General features: G+C 43.2%; 7 protein-coding genes across 8 annotated transcripts; 4 read left to right on the plus strand and 3 right to left on the minus strand.

Moving 5' to 3' along the window:
* Positions 1-14: 14 nt before the first annotated feature.
* Positions 15-3,677, minus strand: LOC132262437 (syndetin). The gene is made up of 5 exons (XM_059761709.1): positions 3,672-3,677; positions 3,346-3,615; positions 2,767-3,288; positions 820-2,571; positions 15-444 (listed from the first exon to the last, which is right to left on the minus strand). Exons 1-5 carry the CDS (start codon positions 3,675-3,677, stop codon positions 25-27), a joined length of 2,970 nt encoding a protein of 989 aa, XP_059617692.1. The 3' UTR covers positions 15-24.
* Positions 3,678-3,696: 19 nt separating this feature from the next.
* LOC132262438 (metallo-beta-lactamase domain-containing protein 1) lies at positions 3,697-4,238 on the plus strand. The gene is made up of 2 exons (XM_059761710.1): positions 3,697-3,745; positions 3,832-4,238. The coding sequence occupies exons 1-2, from the start codon at positions 3,697-3,699 to the stop codon at positions 4,236-4,238; spliced, it is 456 nt and encodes a 151-aa protein (XP_059617693.1).
* A 1-nt stretch (position 4,239) lies between these two features.
* On the plus strand, positions 4,240-6,910 carry LOC132262353 (heparan-alpha-glucosaminide N-acetyltransferase-like). The gene is made up of 4 exons (XM_059761610.1): positions 4,240-4,508; positions 4,644-5,048; positions 5,415-5,791; positions 5,852-6,910. The coding sequence occupies exons 2-4, from the start codon at positions 4,658-4,660 to the stop codon at positions 6,788-6,790; spliced, it is 1,707 nt and encodes a 568-aa protein (XP_059617593.1). The 5' UTR covers positions 4,240-4,508; positions 4,644-4,657; the 3' UTR covers positions 6,791-6,910.
* A 154-nt stretch (positions 6,911-7,064) lies between these two features.
* Positions 7,065-10,124, plus strand: LOC132262351 (heparan-alpha-glucosaminide N-acetyltransferase-like). Its single transcript, XM_059761606.1, has 5 exons — positions 7,065-7,463; positions 7,523-7,703; positions 8,784-8,988; positions 9,055-9,698; positions 9,753-10,124. Exons 1-5 carry the CDS (start codon positions 7,067-7,069, stop codon positions 10,060-10,062), a joined length of 1,737 nt encoding a protein of 578 aa, XP_059617589.1. The 5' UTR covers positions 7,065-7,066; the 3' UTR covers positions 10,063-10,124.
* On the minus strand, positions 10,090-12,981 carry LOC132262359 (uncharacterized). The gene is made up of 4 exons (XM_059761617.1): positions 12,883-12,981; positions 12,437-12,646; positions 11,705-11,903; positions 10,090-10,751 (listed from the first exon to the last, which is right to left on the minus strand). The coding sequence occupies exons 2-4, from the start codon at positions 12,625-12,627 to the stop codon at positions 10,533-10,535; spliced, it is 609 nt and encodes a 202-aa protein (XP_059617600.1). The 5' UTR covers positions 12,628-12,646; positions 12,883-12,981; the 3' UTR covers positions 10,090-10,532.
* Positions 12,982-12,986: 5 nt separating this feature from the next.
* On the plus strand, positions 12,987-19,114 carry LOC132262360 (mitochondrial import inner membrane translocase subunit Tim23). The gene is made up of 3 exons (XM_059761619.1): positions 12,987-13,143; positions 13,255-13,516; positions 18,709-19,114. The coding sequence occupies exons 1-3, from the start codon at positions 13,095-13,097 to the stop codon at positions 18,998-19,000; spliced, it is 603 nt and encodes a 200-aa protein (XP_059617602.1). The 5' UTR covers positions 12,987-13,094; the 3' UTR covers positions 19,001-19,114.
* Positions 13,552-18,640, minus strand: LOC132262352 (calcium/calmodulin-dependent protein kinase kinase 1). 2 transcript variants are annotated; one of them, XM_059761608.1, is made up of 7 exons: positions 16,991-18,640; positions 16,721-16,878; positions 16,284-16,642; positions 15,868-16,222; positions 15,389-15,810; positions 15,045-15,334; positions 13,552-14,982 (listed from the first exon to the last, which is right to left on the minus strand). In XM_059761608.1, the coding sequence occupies exons 1-7, from the start codon at positions 17,017-17,019 to the stop codon at positions 14,889-14,891; spliced, it is 1,707 nt and encodes a 568-aa protein (XP_059617591.1). In that variant the 5' UTR covers positions 17,020-18,640; the 3' UTR covers positions 13,552-14,888. The 2 variants fall into 2 exon arrangements, with proteins under 2 accessions (XP_059617591.1, XP_059617590.1); XM_059761607.1 differs by having other exon boundaries at positions 13,552-14,988.
* Positions 19,115-19,359: the final 245 nt, after the last annotated feature.

Genomic DNA, 19,359 nt, shown 5'->3' on the forward strand with positions numbered 1-19,359 from the left:
GAGAAAGTTCACGAGATTGGGATTTTAAGATACATCGCCGGTTCCAATGATTGCCAGCAACTTCTGTCGTGTCTTCTTGTCATTATTGCAAGTGCACATGACGAGCCCGACGAGCTGCTTCTCTGAGTACTCCGTTGTGTCTTTCTGCTCGCGGATCCACTCCTCCAGGAGATCCTTTGGCAAGTAGAACGCCTTCACGTAGGCGTCTACGTATGCCTGGTGGACGGTGTACTTGAGGCCCGAAATTAACTCCAGCAGCGAGATGAAGTGCGTGAAGTCCAGTTGCATCAGTGCTCGACCACCTGTTGAGCACTTTTTGGCATTGGAAAAACCCTCAACCAGGGTGTGAGTCAGCACATGAGCCATACTGTCCCATACGAAGCCCTTGGGCACGCAAGTCTGCTTGGACAACTCCTCAAGGCGCATCGCAAATGTCTGAATGGCCTGCAATTACATTGATTGTATTCAGAAGTCGTAACGACAATGCTGAAGAAGCACGTTCGAGAATAATCATTATTATGCTAATTTAACTACATCATCAATGATTGTATTTATAGAAAACAGTTTGTAGCAGATGTGATTTTATTATAAAAACTACCGATACTTGTTGATTCAATCGATTCAATGAATACAAATTGGCTGACTACAGTTAAAAAAGGATTTGGAATAGAGATTTGCGCATGCTATTTCCAGAAGTGTTCTATTTAGCGTCACAAAGTTAGTTTTTGAGAAGACGAGGCTAATTTTACAATTTACTTGATGATACTGTTAAATTGCAAATCAAATTCTAAACTTCAACAATAATTTGTTTAGACTCACTCTATTAATACTGTCGATGTAGGGTGAATGCTGAACTGTGACGTGGTTGATATCCCACTTGACCTTGCCCATGGCCTGGAGGATGCTGTGCATGTCTGCCAGTCTGGCGGTAGCGCACATATAAACGGGCTTTCTTAAGTCACTCACATACGCGGAATTGGAAAAGTACTCTTCCAGTGGTTTTCGCTCATTTGGTGGCAACAAATGTAGCATGTATCCCTGCAATTGCTCAAATTGCTCCACCAGACAGCAGGAACTCTCCACGCCGACAATCCTCTTGGCCAGCCCAAACATTTCGTCGCCCTGCTGCAGATCTGTGCCGATCATCATCTTGGATGGTGGCCAATTTCTAACTTTTGGGATAATTTGATCAGAGATTCGCTGGAGATTCACGGTTAAGCGTGTGCTATAAAGATTGTTGCTGGCCACTGGGAGATCCTTGGCAAAGAACTCATGCACTACAAAGATGTAGAAATCTATCAATTCTGTCATTGAAGACACTATTTGGGGTGCGATTGAGTGCAGAAGGCGACACATTTGCAAGTAGCGACCAATGCAGCGAAGCACTGTAAGGGATGTGTTGTTAACAATAAGAGATTGGCCAGGAGTGTCGGTTTCGTTGATCCCCGGGATGTTATCATCGTCACTCTCTTCTGAGAAGTAGCATGAAGTTTCGTCGGCAATGCCAGCGAGAATGTCTTCCTGCAGCATAGATTCGTCAAAACCACCGTCAAAAGGGCTGCTTTTCTCGGAGAAACGCAGAAAGTAGCCACAGAAAGCGTAGATTGAGCTGCCACCGTCCTGGGAGTGTACAGAGGAGTCATTGTCCGGAAGTCTGGGGGTCGGTGGTTTCACAGAATCCACTGTTTGACCAGCAGCGTGACGCTGAAGAGCCTTCTTCACAGATTTGAACTCCTGCAATTGACTCACACTGCTGAATGAGTTCACGCTCACCCACGCCTCGTTATCCAGAAAGAGGCTGATCTCCTCCAGACAGGATGAGTGGTAACGCTTGAAAAATTCCATGCTCTGACTTCGCATGCCATCCATCAGCTTGGCTGAGGAGTCTCCACAGAATTCCATTCCCACCTTCTTTAGGCGCTGAATGATACAGAGAACCTGGATAAATTGCTCAAACTTGAGCTGGTGCAGTCGAGGACTGGTGAGATACACGCACACCTTCGCCTGAATATCATTCCAAATCCTCACTTGACCATTCTTAAGCTTCTCCTGGATGTACTCGTCCGCCTCGGCATCTACGTTAAAGTTTTGATGCCACAGTGTGACCTGATAGTAGCAGGAGAGGATGCCCCAGAAGGAACGACAGAGATTTATCAGGCACGAGATGTACTTATCAGAGGCCACAGACTCGCAGAGTGTCTCAAAGAGTTGCTTGGTTTTCTCATCATCGGAAACACTGCTCCGCACGACCGTGAACGCGGCCGTGTGGATGGTGGAAATGAAGCTGATGTGCAGCTGATCCATCGCCATAAGTGTCTTGCTCAGCAATCTGTAGGCTTCCTGAAGTTTTGTGTACTTGGCCGTGTCGAATTGTTGGGTCATTTCATTAAGTACACTGTCCAATTGCACTTCGGTCATAAGTAGTGTGTCCTGGAGCTTCTGCGACAGAGACTCCACACACTTATACTGGCTGTAGCGCTCAGCCGCTTTCCGGCACTCCAGAAGCGTGGCAATGGCTCCTGAGTAATCCCCACCGGAAACCAATTCCTGCAGCTGCGTGTCGGTCGTTTTCTGTAAAGGTAAATAATGAGTGTTCCTATTTGAGTTCAGTCACTGTACGTGTCCTTGGGGTAGTATAATAGACAAAGAATGAATGGAATTGGCCATAAACATTGATTAGCGGAAAAATACTCTTCCGCTCTCAATATACCTCCCTTTCAATCCTCTTTTTTTTTAAATCTTATAAGGTATTGTCAAGCTACTCACAATTCTCTTTATGGTCTTCAACGTCTTCAGAAGTTCCATGAGCACTTCCCTTTTCTTATACGTGGCGAGAATCTCTAGGCTCGTCGTGGTGAGATTCTTTTTGGCAAAGTTCAAGTAGCTCCGACCCTTTTTACACACCCAAATCGCTTCGCAAAGCATCTTCTCTGTCTCCTCAATGCGGGAGAACTCCTCATTGCATGAAGAGCGGTTGTCCAGGATCAGTTGAAGCACTTTCTTGGAGATCACTTTATGTTGTTGCTTCAAGACGCCCATCTGTCTAGATATGCCCTCGAGGTCACAATTCTCACTGAACTTCTCAAGCTCATAGCAGGACGTGTTTGCACCATCCTCGAAATAAATACTCTCCGTGCTCTCGAGAATCTCCTGGTCAGACAGGCGAGTCTCAGAGTCGTCTGGAGAAGCAGATTTTGTGGACGGAACTGTCTGGATTGAGGACGCCTGGACGTTTTGAATGAAGTAATCGGAGAAGCCCATCGCGGGTATCTTTATATTCTTATTTTGCTGCAACAGTAACAAACACTGAGTAATTGGCAATACTTTGGGATGCTCTCTGCTCACCTGTTTGTGGATTAAATCCAAAAATTTGCTCTTAATCTCGTCCATCCCGTCAACATTCACTGGATCCGTGACGTCATGTGTTTGACAGCCGCGCTTGAAAGGTTTCTTCTTCGGCTCTCTTCGTGGAAAACAGCTGGAATGATGTCGGAGAGTGAGGTTGAGGTTCTCATCTTGTTTGAGGGATTTTCCGAGGTGAAAACTGTGGAAAATGAGGAAGTCATGCTGGCAAATTGCACTTGCACTCTCATCAAGAGTCGGGGTGTCAATATACTAGTGGACAGTTTGACTCCGTGGGATTCCGAGCGACTTGTGTGCGGTAAGAGTACCGGCATATTTCCCTTTCCAGCTTCAATGTGCAATCTGGAAAATCTCTATTTCTTGTCTCCACAGCACTGCAGAAGCATCAAGTGACTCCTAAAGACATTACTTATGTCGTTTCTACTCATGGACACTCTGATCATGTGGGGAACAACAACCTCTTCCTAGAGGCGAGGCGTCACATCGTGGGGAATAATATTTCCTATCGGGAAACATATTATCTTCACGACTGGAAGACTCCGTATGTCATCAATGAGGATGTCGAAATTATCAGGACACCCGGACACACTCCAGACTGTGTATCTATTATTGTGAAGAGGAGCAATTTGGGAGCCAAAGTGGCAATTACTGGAGATTTGTTCGAGAAAGAAGAAGATATTGTGGATGATAGTTTCTGGAGAGACGCTGGAAGCTACAATGAGGATGTCCAGAGATGGAATAGAGCCGAAGTAGCTTCAACAGCTGATGTCATCATTCCTGGGCACGGTCCAGCATTTGCAGTCACAGAAGAAATGAGAAGAGAGCTGAAAAGGCAGGTTCACAATAACTCTGCTGAATCAGGAGAAAAATTATGAGACGTTCTGAAAAGATGAAAAAAGATATTGGATAATATTGAGGAAGATGCCACAAAAAGAACTTTAGGAGGCCAATGTCACTGAAAGTGCATAAATTTGCAGGCGATATTCTGCATTGTAAACGCTGAAGGCAGAGAGAGAGAAAATCTGTGGGCAGTTGGAAATGTCAATTCTCCAACAGCGACAGGGGATAAATTTACTCGAAGAGTGAAAGTGATCATCAGTCAAAACAACCTTCTTGTGTGGACTGGACGCACTTTAGTGCTAAAGGTAACAATCCCTGGCCTGATAACAGGTTGTCTATTGGCTCATTTGGCCAGTGAATTTATCGCTCTGGGATTTTACGAGTGAAACAATGTCAAGGAAATTTAATCGGCCCCAATTCAGCGGTCTTTCTCTCCACAGTGACACACAGCACAATGGGCAGTTGGGTGGAACAGACGGTGAGCAGATTTCGGGGATTGGATTTGCAACGCCTCAGCATCGATGAGGCCTTTGTCAACGTGTCCTCGCGCCTCCAGACGCCCGTCTGGATGTACTCCCTGTCCGACGAATGCCATCGCTGCCCGTACAGTCGCGTCCAGGAGATCCGCCGTCAGCATGTTCTGCGCGTGTCCACGAAGTATGGTGTGAACTGGAGGTTCTTTGACAAGGACGTGGGGCCTTACACACTGGAGGCGTCCACGGAGGCGCGTGTTGTGTGCGATCTGCGACCGGATATGGGGGAGTTTGGCGTGTATGATGTGCTCATTGATGACACGGAGAAGTGCGCTGTGACCACTGCTCTCGAGCCAGTCAACATTTATTTGCGTAAGTGTGATTTTTATCTCTGTAAATCTAGTGTGCCCGAGCAAATAGTTGTATTTGTTCAGCGCGAAATTCCCGACCAAGCGAAATCTCTGGATGAGCAGGGCAACTGTTTAATTTTCACAATTGATCATTTGAGACTATCGATAGAGTGCGCAGTGGCATGCCGTGGGGTTTTGATAATCTGGCGAAGATTCGATGAATCTTAATTTTTGATTGAGATTTAAATATGCTGCTTATACCATTTATACAAAAATAAAGACAAAGAATCGCTACGCCACTGATTTTCTCTCAGATTACTGATAAAATGATTGATAAAATATTGTATGTGGTTATGAATTTTACTAACTCAAATAATTATTTACACAGCCTTCGTAGTCTTCATCATTATTCTACTGTGTTTGATTATCTCAATCCGAGGCATTTGCATCGCCAAGCACTACTATCGTCGAAGATCAGAGGAAAATGCCGAGGAGGAACAACAGGCAAGCAGCGAAATACCAGCCAGAAGGAGACTGCGAAGTCTGGACACATTCCGTGGTCTGTGCATAGTGTTGATGGTGTTCGTCAACAGCGGAGCCGGTGGATATACACAATTGGAGCACGCCACATGGAATGGTATCCACTTTGCTGACGTCATCTTTCCCTGGTTTCTCTGGATCATGGGTGTTTGCATTCCGATGTCAGTGAAATCTCAGCTGGTGCGCAATGCCACGAAGAAGGATATGTTGCTGAATGTGCTCAGGGTGAGTGTTTTTCAGTTACATTTGTATGATGTTGATTGTGATTCGATGAGTATTTTTTAGAGATCTATTACTCTCTTCGCCATTGGTGTGTGCCTGAACACAATTTGGGGAGCACAACTGGAGAATTTGCGCATATTTGGAGTACTGCAGAGATTTGGCGTGGCGTATTTCGTCGTGGCCAGTCTTCACATTATCTTCAGGAAAATCGGAAGTCTTCCGCCGCAGAATGCGATTGCGAGAGCGGTTTATGATATCAGATTACTACTAGCTGAGTGGGGAGTGATGTTGCTCATTGTAGCTGTGCATCTGATCCTTGCCTTTGGCTTGTCGGTGCCTGGGTGTGGACGTGGATATCTGGGTCCAGGAGGAATGCATGAAATGCTGAGATACAATCACTGCATCGGGGGAGCAACGGGATACATTGATAGGCTGATATTGACCACAAGTCATATTTATCAGCATCCGACTGCGGTGAAGGTGTACGGATCGAGTGCATTTGATCCAGAAGGGGCTTTCGGATGTCTCCTGACAATCTTCCAAGTATTTCTGGGCGTGCAGTGTGGCGCAATCTTGCTGGTGCACTCGGATTGGCGATCAAGGGTGAAGCGCTGGACAGTGTGGGGTGCTGTGCTGGGAATTGTCGGTGCGGCGCTGTGTGAATTCAAGAAAGAGGACGGACTGATTCCGATCAACAAGAATATGTGGTCATTGTCATTCGTGCTTGTGACCTCAGGACTAGCTTTCATCCTTCTGGCCGCCATGTATGTGGTAGTGGACGTGAGAGCGATCTGGCGAGGAGCTCCGCTGGTGTATGCAGGAATGAACGCCATCGCAATCTATGTGGGGCACCAGGTGTTCCACAAGATGCTACCTTGGCACTGGAGCATCGGCGCCATGAATACCCACTTCGTGCGTCTGTTGGAAAGTGGCTGGACGACGGCGCTGTGGGTGGGAATTGCATATTATCTGTACAAGCGAAAACTCTTCTACAGCGTGTGAAACCGCAGTATTTCTCTCTCTTACCTTCTCGTAAGCTACCCAAGTAGAAAGCTCCTTTTGTTGCAATTCTTTTTCAATACAATATCTTTTTTTGTACATGGGTAATTCCACATTAGTTTCACTTGGACGTTGAGTGTTGAAACATCCCATTTGGCTGCCAAGTGCACAGAGGAAAGGTTGCATTTTGTGTGGATCGTCCATTTAATTATAGTCTAGATAGAGTAATTAGTGAGTGCCGTCCAGTGTCGATGAGAAGCTGTAATAATCTCACGGAGAATGAGGCTCACGTGGCTTGAGGAGACGCAGGAGGAGTTCAGGGACCTTGATCTCACGCAGCTGAACGTGGATCAGGCGCTGGTCAATATTACGTCCAAATTTCCCGTCCCTCTTTGGTCATACACTGCTTCTGCTGAGTGCCATCGGTGCCACTTCGCCAGGAATCAGGAGATCTTCCGCAACGACGAACTCCTGCTGGAGGTGGACACGAAGTTCCACCTGCTATGGCGATTTTATAAGCGCAACCTGGGCAGATACACGGATAGCACCAACGCCAGTGACTTTATCTGCCAAGTGTCACCGGACGTGGGGGAATTCGGCGTGTATGACATTGTGATCGACTCCGCGGGCAACTGCAACGTCCATACGGCGCATGAGCCCGTCAACATCTACTGGCGTGAGTAGTGATCTCGCGGCCTAATGATTTGTGCTCTGATTTGTCGAAATCACTTTCAGCTCTGCTGCTCTACATGTTCATCATCATCAACCTGCTGGTGATCTTCATGGGCGCACGCTGGGGTTACAAGAGATTCTGCACGAAACGACCACCACCCCGTCCAGCCAGCAGCAGTTGCTCAACGGAAGCGAGGGGAAAGCGCCATCGGCATCGATTGCGGAGTCTCGACACTTTTCGAGGGTGAGTATATCACACCACACTTTCATTAATTGTTGAACGACAAGTGAGACGCGTTATGCCTTGATCATGCTTTCGCGGGAAGTGCGTACGATCATGAGGCCAGTGATGCGTTGAATTCAACTACAGTGTAATTCCCAGAAAACACACGCGGTTTAGAAATAGAGATTAACAATGTTAGGCAGTTAAGAAACTGGATATGTTCACAATAATTTATGGATTCTTGCTGGTTAAGTACAAAGAACAGTCCGTGGCCCAATTAACAATTCACTCTCTCGATTGATTTATATAAATTTTGTGGTGGTGCTTTTAAAACTACACCTGGCACTGTAGTTCAATATTTAATTGTTGTGCATTTGAAAATAACAATAAGGAGGCGGTAAGCGATGTGAATTTATCACTATTCTCGTGTATGCTTCAGTTTAATTGAAAGTTTTGCTCACTAATTAAGTGGAATGTCATGAACTTGATACTCCCACTTATTTGCATCTGAAATGTGATATTTCATATTCCTTTTCCCGACTATGCAATTTTCTGCCGAAATGCAAGGCAGCACGAATTTAGAGTTTGCCTAAAGCACAGCTCTCTTTAGTGATCGTGCAGAAAAATTGGCAAATTTAGCGACGAAGAGAGGTTGATGTTTTATAAAATACTGTAAATCTTCTACACAATAGATATCTGTATGATTCAGCTAAGCTTATTTTTTACTGAAAGTCGATGACGATTTAAATTTTCATGAGCGGACATAATCGATTTCTTCCGTTTGTCACGCGGTTGCTCATCACGTGCTTTTCATGCTTCTCGTCTCCAGGAACAATTATTTATTATCTCAATAAAGACTAGAATTAATGTCTGAGGATAGGAAGCAATTTCAAGCCAGTAATTTTAATAGTCTGAGGTTTGAAAAAGAGTTCAACAAATTGCTGTGGTTGATGTATCTTTTTGTTGTTGCCACAGAAGAAAAACCCGCGGTAACACGCAAATAATTGAGTCTTTTTTTTCTATTGAATATCATTGCATTGACCTCGACTGCAAGGGTTGCAAGAGAAAGTGAATTCCACAAACGTCGATGTTTTCTTTCAGGATTATCACTGTGGTAATGATATTCGTAAATAATGGTGGGGGATCCTATTGGTTTATGGAACACTCTATCTGGAATGGATTATTAGTGCCTGATCTGATCTTCCCGTCCTTCCTATGGATCATGGGCGTGTCTATTGCTCTTTCTGTGAACAGTCTCATCACTCAGAAAGTATCCAAAGCGAATATCTTGCTGCAGATCCTCAAGGTGAGATGATAAATAATCGTATTTTCCAATGGGTATGATTAAACACTTTGATGCTTTTCTTTTCAGAGATCCATGATTATGTTCTTTCTGGGATTATTTCTGAATACAATTTATGGCGCTCAGTTCAAGACTTTAAGGATTATGGGGATTCTGCAGCGTCTCGGAATCTGCTATTTGATCGTGGCTTCACTGCACACAATCTTCCGTCGATCAGATATCGTTACTCCACCGAATCCCCTGCGAGGACCATATCAGGATATGTTACTTCTGCTGCCGGAGTGGTGCATTATGCTAACTCTGGTCATTCTCTATCTAGCCGTATCGTTCTTCTTGCCCGTGCCTGGCTGTGGAAGTGGTTATCTCGGTCCTGGAGGTCGGCATGATTATGGAAAGTTCCGTGATTGTCCAGGAGGAGCAACAGGATATATTGATAAATTGATTCTCGGTGAAAATCACATCTCTGAGTACGCCTCCACAACAGCTGTATACGAATCTAAGCCCATAGATTCTGAGAATCTCTTCGGAACAGTGCTGAGTGTCGTGCACGCCTTCCTGGGTGTACAGTGTGGCATGACTCTGCTAGTGTACAACCACTGGAGGGCAAAGGTACAAAGATGGATGCTCTGGGGAGTTACGGCGGGCTTACTTGGAGGTCTCCTCTGTGGCTTCTCCCGAGACGAAGGCTGGATTCCCATCAATCAAGTCATGTGGTGAGTACTTATTGCCTTTATTGTGAATGCAAGAATTCACGTGATGATCTCTAGGTCCCTCTCGTACGTCCTCGTGACCACATCATTCGCCTACCTGACCTTCTCTCTTCTCTACGTCCTCGTTGACGTGCCCGTAGTGGCTAAACGGCTGGGCTGGGGCGGAGGTCCTTTCTATTTTGTTGGCATGAACACGATTCTCATCTTCATTGGCGATGAAATATGCCACAGTATGTTACCATTTCACTGGCGACTCGGCCGGATGAACACGCACTTTATGCTCCTATTGGAGAATGGATGGACAACCTTCATCTGGATTCTCATAGCCCTGATCCTCTACCGCAAGAAGTGGTTCTTTATCGTCTGACCAAAGCGTATTATTTTTGTTCTCAAATTTTTATAAATAAAATAGTTTTATTGCAAATTCTATTCCATTAGTTTTATATACCACATGATGCAATTAAATACGAAAGTTTACTTTCTGGGTTGTATATAAAATTATAAAAAATATATAATTTATCAAATTCCCCACTTCACATTATTGTTGTTTTGATTATACACTTGCTATATATTTTGTTTGTTTATTTTTGTGTTGTAAATGCACAAAGTACGAGGAGATTTTCTCTTTGCCTTAAGTGTCTAAGAAAAATAAATTCTGATTACGTCTCATTCCCTTTCGTCTTTTTTTCCTTTTTTTGTACACAAATACTGAAATACTTGGAATGTTAACCTCGAATGCCTTTTGCTCTAATTTTACATCTTCACGCACGTTCAGATTTCCAATCTGCCATTTATACGAAAAATAAGTTAAGATGATTGAGAAGAAGATCGATCCCTTCAAGAAATTGTACATTCACAGCACATGAGCGTATAGTAGAGACACGTGACGCATTTTTCATTCGGCTCCTTGCACTCCTCGTTCTCCTTGCACTTCTTTTTCTTCTTGCTCTTACGCTTACTTGGCACTGCTGGATACAGAATTCCATCCGTCAGATCATTCAGGGACTTCTTTGTCCCTTCGGCTTCACTGAGATTCTCAATTGTGTCCAGATCGTCCTGCAAAAGGCACACAAAAATAGACTATTATTGATCTTAAAATTTATAAAGAACTTTTTCGACTAAAATGTGTACAATACTGACTGTTATTATTGTAAATTACCATCCAAGCTAAGAGAAAGGTGCAATAAATTGCACTTTTCAGTTAGCGCTGTCATCGCTATAGCAAATTTAGTGGTTTCATGTAAATTAAATGCGAAATTTTGCTTTCTAACATTAACAAAACAGATCGTGATCAAAATTTATTGGTGAATGATGTGATTTCCGCCAAAATTATTCAGAATCATTGACAGGCGATTAAATTCATTGAGGCTTGTAAAAGTCATCACAGTGGATAAATGGTACAATTAACACTGTAATTGAATCACGCCATTGATTGCATAAGCAAGGAAACATCAGATAAGAGAAAGCTTGCATGAAATTCACATGATTTTCATCAGTGTTGTTGATAGTCTGGGATTGTTCTTAAGCAAAGCGAAAGCATTTGTCATCTATTTAATCACGAAATCTGTGCTTTTGTGATAACGTTTTACACTGCTAAAGCACACACGGGTTATATTATTATTCTTGTCACGGCTCTGTGTATAAATATAAACATCTTTTTATGATCTGATTTCATCACACACAAGCAGAATTTTCCAATGAATGGTTTTTGTTGAATAATGTATTGAATTCCATTATAATTATTCAACAAAGCCAATAAAGTCACATACCGCCTTATCATTGTCTTCATTATTGCCCTTTGCAGTATTTCTTTTTCGGCAATGCCGTGATATCTAATCATAAAAAAAAACGACGCGAATAGCGATATAAAATCACGGCACTGCTATTTGCTTTATGAGCCCAATGAGCGAGTGAGATTATTAACAAAACTAATTGCTGAGTCTCTAATTTTGGGTATGAGATGAGGTAAGTGTTAATGCGCTAAATCAACGGCTAATTATGTAACTTACGTTGGAGACGCAACTGCCATTCTTGCGATCCTTGAGCCTCAGTGTTCTCGTGTTGCTTCCGCCCTCGGGAAATCCGTGCTCACGGTCATCCTCCTCTTTGACAGTCTCCAGCTTGTCCGGTGCGTCGCCGCTGGATGTGAGGGCATAGGTTGTGGGCAGCATCGCGACGCTAGGCACATCCGAAGTGCCTGGCATGTCTCTGCAACAGAATAGCATGTGGTTAATCAAGGGAATAGCAATGAACTGGACGGTGGAATGCAATGCCTCTCGGACTCCAGCGACTCCGTGAAGAAATCAGAGCTCCCTTCACTAGCCATCGTTCTGACTGACTGACTCCCCGAGACGACAACGAAGAAACAGAGAGAATTGTCTCTAGTCACTTCCGGAGAAGTGTTTTTTGTTTAGCAAACTTTTAGCGAAAAGATCAATTTTCACGAGAATTGCGGGAATGTGGCCGATCTTACCTCCGCCCGTATTTAACGTACAGCATGCTTAATCGCTTAGCTAAACACTCGCACCAGAACTGATGGATTTGGACCGTGGGGCACATCGAGGATGCGCCCCACCGATAAATGAATGAATGTGGGAGACTCAGCCGCAACCTTATTAGTTAAGAGATGCGACATGCTAATTAATGGTCAGTGCCGCCCAAGTCCCTCTTGATGGTGTGCTTCTAATTAGTGCCAATGAGTGGTGATGGGAGTGTGGCCACTGTATGTCCAGCAGACTTACGGATTTATCAAGTCTCGCTGCCCTTTGCTTCCGCCCAGGGACCAGGGCTCAATCTTTTTTGTGTGCTGACCGTGCGACTGCCCTTTGTTGGTGGGCTCATAACGACCCTTGTAGTTGTGCTTCTTCCTGCCGGGAATCCAGAGGATCCTCACTCCGGAGGAGCCCTTCTTCTGCTTTCCCGACGATGACATCTACCCAGCTCCACCTTGGCTGCACGGAGAAAAGACACCACTTCAAAGATTGCTTACAAATCACGCTTCAAATGGAAATTCCTCCAGTGAAATTCCCAGAATCCCTCCAGGGACAACCAGACACTCAAGGCTTCACGACAAAAAAAAGGCAGTAGTTGCTTCATAAATATCACGGATTGCTACTCAATTGAACACCATGCTAATCCATCAGAGACATTCTACAGGTAATTGGACAGGTGATAAGGGTATAACTACCTCTGTCTTGGCGTGTAATCCCACGAAATTCCTGATAAAAAGAGAGGCACCCAAAAAAATCCACTGACAGTCGTTTGGCAACTACTGGAATTCCGCACACCAGCCAACGAGAGGCGCTACAGTCGTGAAGAGGTCTGAAGAAATTTGTGAAGCCGTGCAAATTCAGTGAGACAAATTTACGTGAATTCCAAGGAAAAGCAGCATCGCACATCATGTCAGATGATTACTTGAGCAAACCTCTGTCCTTTGGCGTGCCTACAGGTAATTGAATCACAGAGAAAAGGGTGGAGTCCCCGAAAAATGCACTATTACATCATGCCTAACCTTAAAATGCTTGTGTCTCATGCTGTTCCGGGGTGCTGCTGTTTCCAGAATCTCCAACCCCAAGCAGAAAACAGGCCACACAATCACTCTCGCCCTACCTCAACTATGACCCACGCTTCCTGCAGAGTGCCCAGCCAGAATTCATATTTCCCGAGGGGGCATCAAAGCAGCGGGGGCGCTTTGAGTTGGCATTCTCCCAGATTGGATCATCTGTGATGACGGGAGCCGCAGTGGGTGGCGTCGCGGGTCTGTACAACGGCATCAAGGCGACAAATTTAGCGAATCAGACGGGAAAACTGCGGAGAACACAGTGAGTGGCAAAAGGGACAAATTAGAATTGAGAGCTTTTATGCATAATAATTTATTCAATAACGAATCTTGGTCACAATTCAGGATACAATTTACCCACCAAGAATGGTCAAATTGAGGGTGTATTAAACACGCAAATCCTTTAAAATGTTAAAGCTATTGATTCTTCTATATTGCTCAAGCTCACTTGGCTGTCTCTGGACAAGAGCAACACTAAATCGATTTTATCCTTGGGCGTATTAGAAAAGCCACTGATCTACTTATTGGGGGGTAATAAATTGTAAAAATACAATGGTCAAATGCTTGCAAAATCAGCGAATTTGGTTGATTAGCAAGGCGATCTGACAATTATTCTTTAAAAGAGATTGAATTGAAAAAACGGCTATACACGTGCCAGTAATTTATGTACAAACATTGGAATTTTAAAATTTGATTAAATATTGAGGAATTATCACAATGCCATCATCAAAATTTGTTAATCTTGAATATATATTTATTTTTATAAAATTGTTGTGTCAAATGCCAAAATGCTCAGTTAATCGATGCGGTAACTATTGTTTTTCATTCAAACTCCCCAAAGTTGCAAGAATGCAAATTCACCATTTTCTTTAACACTAAATAAGCAACAAGTTTGCGATTCTGCAAAATATAACTGTTATTCAATGGGCATTCTAATTATGCCTGCAAAAGCCCTGGATAACCACAAAATGCTATCACACCTACGATAAAGTTTTCTTTTCACAATTCTGAGCATCTTCTGAGGAACAAGGAATCCCGTTTTTGTCTTACAAACTAAACGCTTCTGACTTGTGCAAAGATCTTTAGGAGAGGATGAAGATTGTTCATAGTATTGTTAACTCTTTGGGGCCGAATAGGATACATTTGGCTCATAAAAGCTAGGTTTTCTCAAAAATTCCATTTCAAATTTGTTTGTGGAATTGTAAGGAAAATATTCATACAGCTTTCAATCTGAGCATCCAATATTGGAGAATATACATACACAATTGGTAATCATGCTAAATTCTTTGCTCATATTTTTATAGTTGGCCTCAAAGGGTTAAAGTTATGTTTTTGGATAATGTTTACTAGTTTTTATGTGACATTTGAGCTTAAGATATTTTTAAAAAGTCTACAAACGACTACAGATAGAGACTTGTCTTCACAGTAAAATGTTGGTTTTTAGCTTATATAAATAGACTATAGGAAGAGAGAAATAGAGAGAAAAGTGTTATATACCATTTTAAGAGATTGATTTTTCCCAAAAATCTAACTAAATATGATCCCCATATAACTTTTGATTGAGACTGTTAGTTGTTTTTGTTAAAAGCTATAGAGAGGTGCACAAAATGTCCGTTGGCTTATCAATTCTCATGCTACTTGTGAGGTTCATCATCCGCGATGGGATTTTTGCTCGTTGTGGGCAGATCTTCCTTAACAGACGGCAGTAGATTATCGCTGGAGGGTTGCCTATGGCTGAGAGATGTAGTATAGTCATGTGGATATGGGTGTAAATATAAGCAATGCCTCACCTTTCATAGGAACGGCTCGTGCCTGGGGCTGAATTTGAGCGTCCGGCACGCGTAAACCTCTCCAGTCGTGATCCACCTCTTTGTGAGATTCGGCCCGCGAGGGGCATCACAGTGAAAGGATTTTGGAAGGACTGTTTCTTAAGCATTGACTTAATAAGTATAACTGTGTCTAACTTTGGAATGCTCTTCACGACACTCTTCATATCTTCTTCGCTGATTTGTATAAGGCGACAGTTATCTTCCTCGGACGGAAGGGGATGGGCCCCATTGGCGGTCACCCAGTTGTGAACCTGCGAAAGATTTATTGATAGTAATTGAATTTGGATGTATAGTTAATATCGTACCTTGATTTCTGGGAGTGTTAATCGCAATTCTGGATCTTTTTGCAGTATCCTAGTGAGTAGATCTTTGAGATTTGGGGTGATTTTTGGTACAGATGGATAAACAATTTCGTCGTTCTTGATTTTCTCATAGACAGCAGGAATTGATTTGGCCACGAAGGGAACATTGCCGTAAACTATAGCGTACAAAGTTGTTCCAAGTGCCCAAACATCTGAAGCTTTGCCATTGTAGGAATATTGTCCCATACGAAGGGTTTCTGGAGCCCTGAAAGCGGGTGTTCCTGCAGTTGATCCAATGCTCATGGCCGCATCTTCACCCAGAAACTCATTGCAAACACCCAAGTCGGCTATTTTTACTCGTCCACCCTCACCGAGGAGGAGGTTTCCTGGCTTTATGTCCCCGTGTATTATTTTTAGATAGTGCACTGGAAGGGAGATTTGTATGTTTATATGTTCAGCAGAGAATTAAAACTTGTACTCACAGTATTCTAAACCGAGGAGACAATCTCTGAAAACACTCCAGGAACGTTCTTCGCGCAGTGGCTGATCTGTGGGTATGCTGAGAATTTCGCCCTGCTGCACGAGTTCGAACACGAGATATAGAGAATCCTCCAGAGGATCATCTAGCACTTCAATAAGTCTAACAACATTGGGATGGTCGAGCTTCTTGAGCACCGCGATCTCCTTATATACGCGATCGAGTGGAGAAGTGGGCTTTCGAGGGCCTCGCGAAAAGAGTCCGGCTTTCTTGAGGAGCTTTCGCTTCGATAGAATCTTCATGGCGTAATGCGTTGAGTCTTCCTCCGAGTAAGCCAGCTTCACGAGTCCATAAGAGCCCTGAAGATGCGGAAATAAGTGTTTATTTACACGTGAATTGTTATGAATAGTCGTGGCTCACCTGGCCAATTTGTTCAAGTAATTTGTATTGATTCAGCTGAACAAAGCTGCCAGATTGCTCAATGGAGATTCTCGCGGATTCCCGGAGTGGTGCTCGTCTTCGTCCTGGGCTGGGGCTTCCATATGGGCTGCCATAGGGACTGTAAGGAAGATTGGGATAGATTGGGCGTGATTCCTCGAGTGAATTGGGTTCAATTGAGCCACAATTGTCTTCAACATCCAGTGATTGTGCCTTGGCAAAAATTCTCCCTTCGGTGGCTACAGCCTGTCGCTGTGTTGGCACATCGAGGGATTTACTCATCTCAATGCCACGTCCTGGCGAAGGATGCCTCCTCAAGGGAGGATCGATACGCGAGTTTCCTAAAATAGACGTTGAATCATGAGGACTTTCCAGTTCAATTGGCATCTGATGCTACTGTAAATCCGCATCTAACGTACCTCGTTCACTTGACGTGCCTGATTGAACATCATCACTGTTTTTCTTCTCTGCAACGCTGTTTATTGCCTTCACACTCGCGGACAATGTGTTTTCACTATGGTCGAAGTTGTGGGAAATTTCAGACTTTATCGTTTTTTCCATCTCCATTGTCTTATTCCTGTAATCACACAGAATCTCCGGTCAGCAAAAGTGAGATTGGATGTAAAATCCTTCACAGCAAAACATGTACTGTAATCACGTCAAAGAGAAATCAAACACCAAACAGTTACCTTTTAAGCAAGTTAGTATCTGTCACCATTTGGATTTAAGATGCCACTAAAACGCCACAGATTTCAGGCACGAATGGGAGTGTAGAGAAGAGCTTTTCCTCTCTGCGTACTTGAGAAAACGTCAAAAGGCATATTTTTATCCCAAAAAATGTATTCCGATTATTCCGAGGATGGGCGGCTTACACACGCGTGCGCAATTGAAGTGATGTCAAAGTTAATTTCCTTATCGCCACTAGAGAGACTGCATGGGTCAATAATATTGTTATCAAAGTTGGATTCCTTCTTTTTTTCGCGCAATTAATTCACACAGGGTCACACGCAAATCTCCCTCAACACCGAAATCAATGCGACGAAGTTACAGTTTGTTATGCGGGAAATGATTTGTTGAGAGTATCGTCAAGTTATTTGAGCAATTTTTATGTGGAATGTCGAGAGAACATGCTAAAGATTAAAGCAAAGAGAGTGAGAGCTAATGAGTTATTTATGATGTGATTTGTACATGCGTCTCCAGAGATTTTTGCGTCGCCAATGCCAAATGGTGGTGGTGTTTTTTTTTCTCGGGTCTGAGCAAAAATTGGAGGGAGTTTATTGTCCTTTGGCAAGCAAAAAAGAGGCGGACCTTGATTTGACCGATTAATCATATAATAAGTACTGTGCTGTTGTAGCTGAGATTTTAGGCAATTTGTTAGTTCCTATTTAATTTGCTTAGAAGCTTATATGCCTATTTCGGAAGAGTCGGATAATTTTATGTACAGCAGTAAAATATTTATAGTCATTTCTTGTGACCTTTTCAAGACTATTCTCAGCTGTCTTGAGATTTCATTACGTAATTATTCAACATTAATTGCCTGGAATGGCTCTTGGAAGGGTTGTTCTTTGTTGTGACTATTTCTGTTTTTGATTTTATTTACACAGTAAATAGAGGAATAATCCATTGAAGATGATTTAAATCGAAAGCGAACTAGGAGATTTTTATTAACACAAGAAAATATTTATTTTATTTGAGAAATAGTAATGAAATTGACCTAATTTTGATGTCAAGAACTGGAACATAATTTCATGAGATGTTTTTGAGATTCAATTCAATGAAACTTTTTCACAATATGATTTATGTATCCTCTTAATGTTTTACTAGGGAACAATAACAGCAGCTGAAAAGATAAATTAAATTAAATAATCATGAATGTTTTATTCGTGAATCGCTTAGTTAATGAAACAATTGCTTAGAACATATATTAAGCTCTCGCTTGTTAGATGTTTTATCCTTCAGTGTGTGAGACAACATGTCAGTTCAACGATACAGCCCTGTGCGGTGTATAATTTAAAAATTTATGAATCTCATTAAGTTTGCTGGTAGTACTCCTCTTGATAATCACGCAAACGGTGTCTAGCAATTAAATTGTTGCAAAATTTATTTGTGCTGAGTTTTATATTCACTTTTTGCTATCGTGTCGTCTGTGTCACGCTTTCGACGGCACTTTATTTGGAGACTCTTGATTTTTTTTTCTTTTATTAATAGTGTATCGTCTTCGGATAGAATTGTAAGGACTACTGTTGGTGCAGAGAATGAGAATGTGTATATTTTTCTATGTCTATTGAATTCCTTATAAATAATACATGCGATTAGTTGAGTGACATGGGAATTATATAAGTATTATTTGTTAGAGAGAAAATATTGCACATTAGCATTACTAATGATGGCTCTCTGATCTTTGCAGGCTCCTGAACCATGTGATGAAGCAGGGCAGCGCCACGGCCAACACGTTGGGCACCATCGCCGTGATGTACTCGGGCTTTGGTGTGCTGCTACAGTGGGCACGTGGAGAGGATGATGAGATCAACACGGTGCTGGCGGGCGCGGGCACGGGTCTGCTGTACAAATCCACGGCGGGCTTGAGGAAGTGTGCCATCGGTGGCGGTGTGGGCTTCACGCTGGCCGCGCTGTACTGTCTGTGGGGCATTTCGCGAGGCAAATCCAGCAAATTCAGTGACTTTAAGCAGTACATGTAAACGTATGAAGAGAAGGGAGGAAAGACACCAAAATATACCATAGCCAAGTTAGTGGAAGCCTCATGTTCTCAGGTATTTTTTTTGCCAACACTGTGTGCGAGAAGAATATGGTTAGTCACACGATTGAATTGTTACCTTCACGAAAATAATTTTTATCTAATCTCACTAACGCACACACGGGAGAGATTTCGCGTCGATTTCACAGTTCTTCCATGGCGATTCCCGCAAAGGGCTGCACTTTCACTCGGTTTTGGCTTCGGAGCTTCATCTTGGCCGCGAAAGTTGGGAGTTTTGAATGAGAAGTGTGTGTGGCATCCAGAGATCGCGGCGTGTGTTGATGAAAGTCATCGCGCTGAGCT

This window comes from Phlebotomus argentipes, unplaced genomic scaffold (assembly GCF_947086385.1).
Source record: "Phlebotomus argentipes unplaced genomic scaffold, Phlebotomus argentipes genome assembly contig_15, whole genome shotgun sequence".
In the NCBI taxonomy this organism is placed as follows: domain Eukaryota; kingdom Metazoa; phylum Arthropoda; class Insecta; order Diptera; family Psychodidae; genus Phlebotomus; species Phlebotomus argentipes.

Excerpts from the sequence above, each read along its gene's own strand:
- LOC132262437 (XM_059761709.1), bottom strand. Across the intron at positions 3,289-3,345 it reads TGGATTTAATCCACAAACAG|CAAAATAAGAATATAAAGAT; the intron begins GTGAGCAGAGAG and ends TTACTGTTGCAG. Across the intron at positions 2,572-2,766 it reads TGAAGACCATAAAGAGAATT|AAAACGACCGACACGCAGCT; the intron begins GTGAGTAGCTTG and ends TTACCTTTACAG.
- LOC132262438 (XM_059761710.1), top strand. The coding sequence starts at position 3,697 with ATGTGCAATCTGGAAAATCTCTATTTCTTGTCTCCACAGCACTGCAGA. Across the intron at positions 3,746-3,831 it reads GTCTCCACAGCACTGCAGAA|AGGCGAGGCGTCACATCGTG; the intron begins GCATCAAGTGAC and ends ACCTCTTCCTAG.
- LOC132262353 (XM_059761610.1), top strand. The coding sequence starts at position 4,658 with ATGGGCAGTTGGGTGGAACAGACGGTGAGCAGATTTCGGGGATTGGAT. Across the intron at positions 5,049-5,414 it reads GCCAGTCAACATTTATTTGC|CCTTCGTAGTCTTCATCATT; the intron begins GTAAGTGTGATT and ends TTATTTACACAG. Across the intron at positions 5,792-5,851 it reads TGTTGCTGAATGTGCTCAGG|AGATCTATTACTCTCTTCGC; the intron begins GTGAGTGTTTTT and ends AGTATTTTTTAG.
- LOC132262351 (XM_059761606.1), top strand. The coding sequence starts at position 7,067 with ATGAGGCTCACGTGGCTTGAGGAGACGCAGGAGGAGTTCAGGGACCTT. Across the intron at positions 7,464-7,522 it reads GCCCGTCAACATCTACTGGC|CTCTGCTGCTCTACATGTTC; the intron begins GTGAGTAGTGAT and ends AATCACTTTCAG. Across the intron at positions 9,699-9,752 it reads CCCATCAATCAAGTCATGTG|GTCCCTCTCGTACGTCCTCG; the intron begins GTGAGTACTTAT and ends GATGATCTCTAG.
- LOC132262359 (XM_059761617.1), bottom strand. The coding sequence starts at position 12,627 with ATGTCATCGTCGGGAAAGCAGAAGAAGGGCTCCTCCGGAGTGAGGATC. Across the intron at positions 11,904-12,436 it reads CAGCGAGACTTGATAAATCC|AGACATGCCAGGCACTTCGG; the intron begins GTAAGTCTGCTG and ends ATTCTGTTGCAG. Across the intron at positions 10,752-11,704 it reads ATGGCAGTTGCGTCTCCAAC|GACGATCTGGACACAATTGA; the intron begins GTAAGTTACATA and ends TGCCTTTTGCAG.
- LOC132262360 (XM_059761619.1), top strand. The coding sequence starts at position 13,095 with ATGTCAGATGATTACTTGAGCAAACCTCTGTCCTTTGGCGTGCCTACA. Across the intron at positions 13,144-13,254 it reads GTCCTTTGGCGTGCCTACAG|AATCTCCAACCCCAAGCAGA; the intron begins GTAATTGAATCA and ends TGCTGTTTCCAG. Across the intron at positions 13,517-18,708 it reads GGAAAACTGCGGAGAACACA|GCTCCTGAACCATGTGATGA; the intron begins GTGAGTGGCAAA and ends TGATCTTTGCAG.
- LOC132262352 (XM_059761607.1), bottom strand. The coding sequence starts at position 17,019 with ATGGTGACAGATACTAACTTGCTTAAAAG. Across the intron at positions 16,879-16,990 it reads GATACTAACTTGCTTAAAAG|GAATAAGACAATGGAGATGG; the intron begins GTAACTGTTTGG and ends GTGTGATTACAG. Across the intron at positions 14,989-15,044 it reads ACGAGCCGTTCCTATGAAAG|CCATAGGCAACCCTCCAGCG; the intron begins GTGAGGCATTGC and ends TACATCTCTCAG.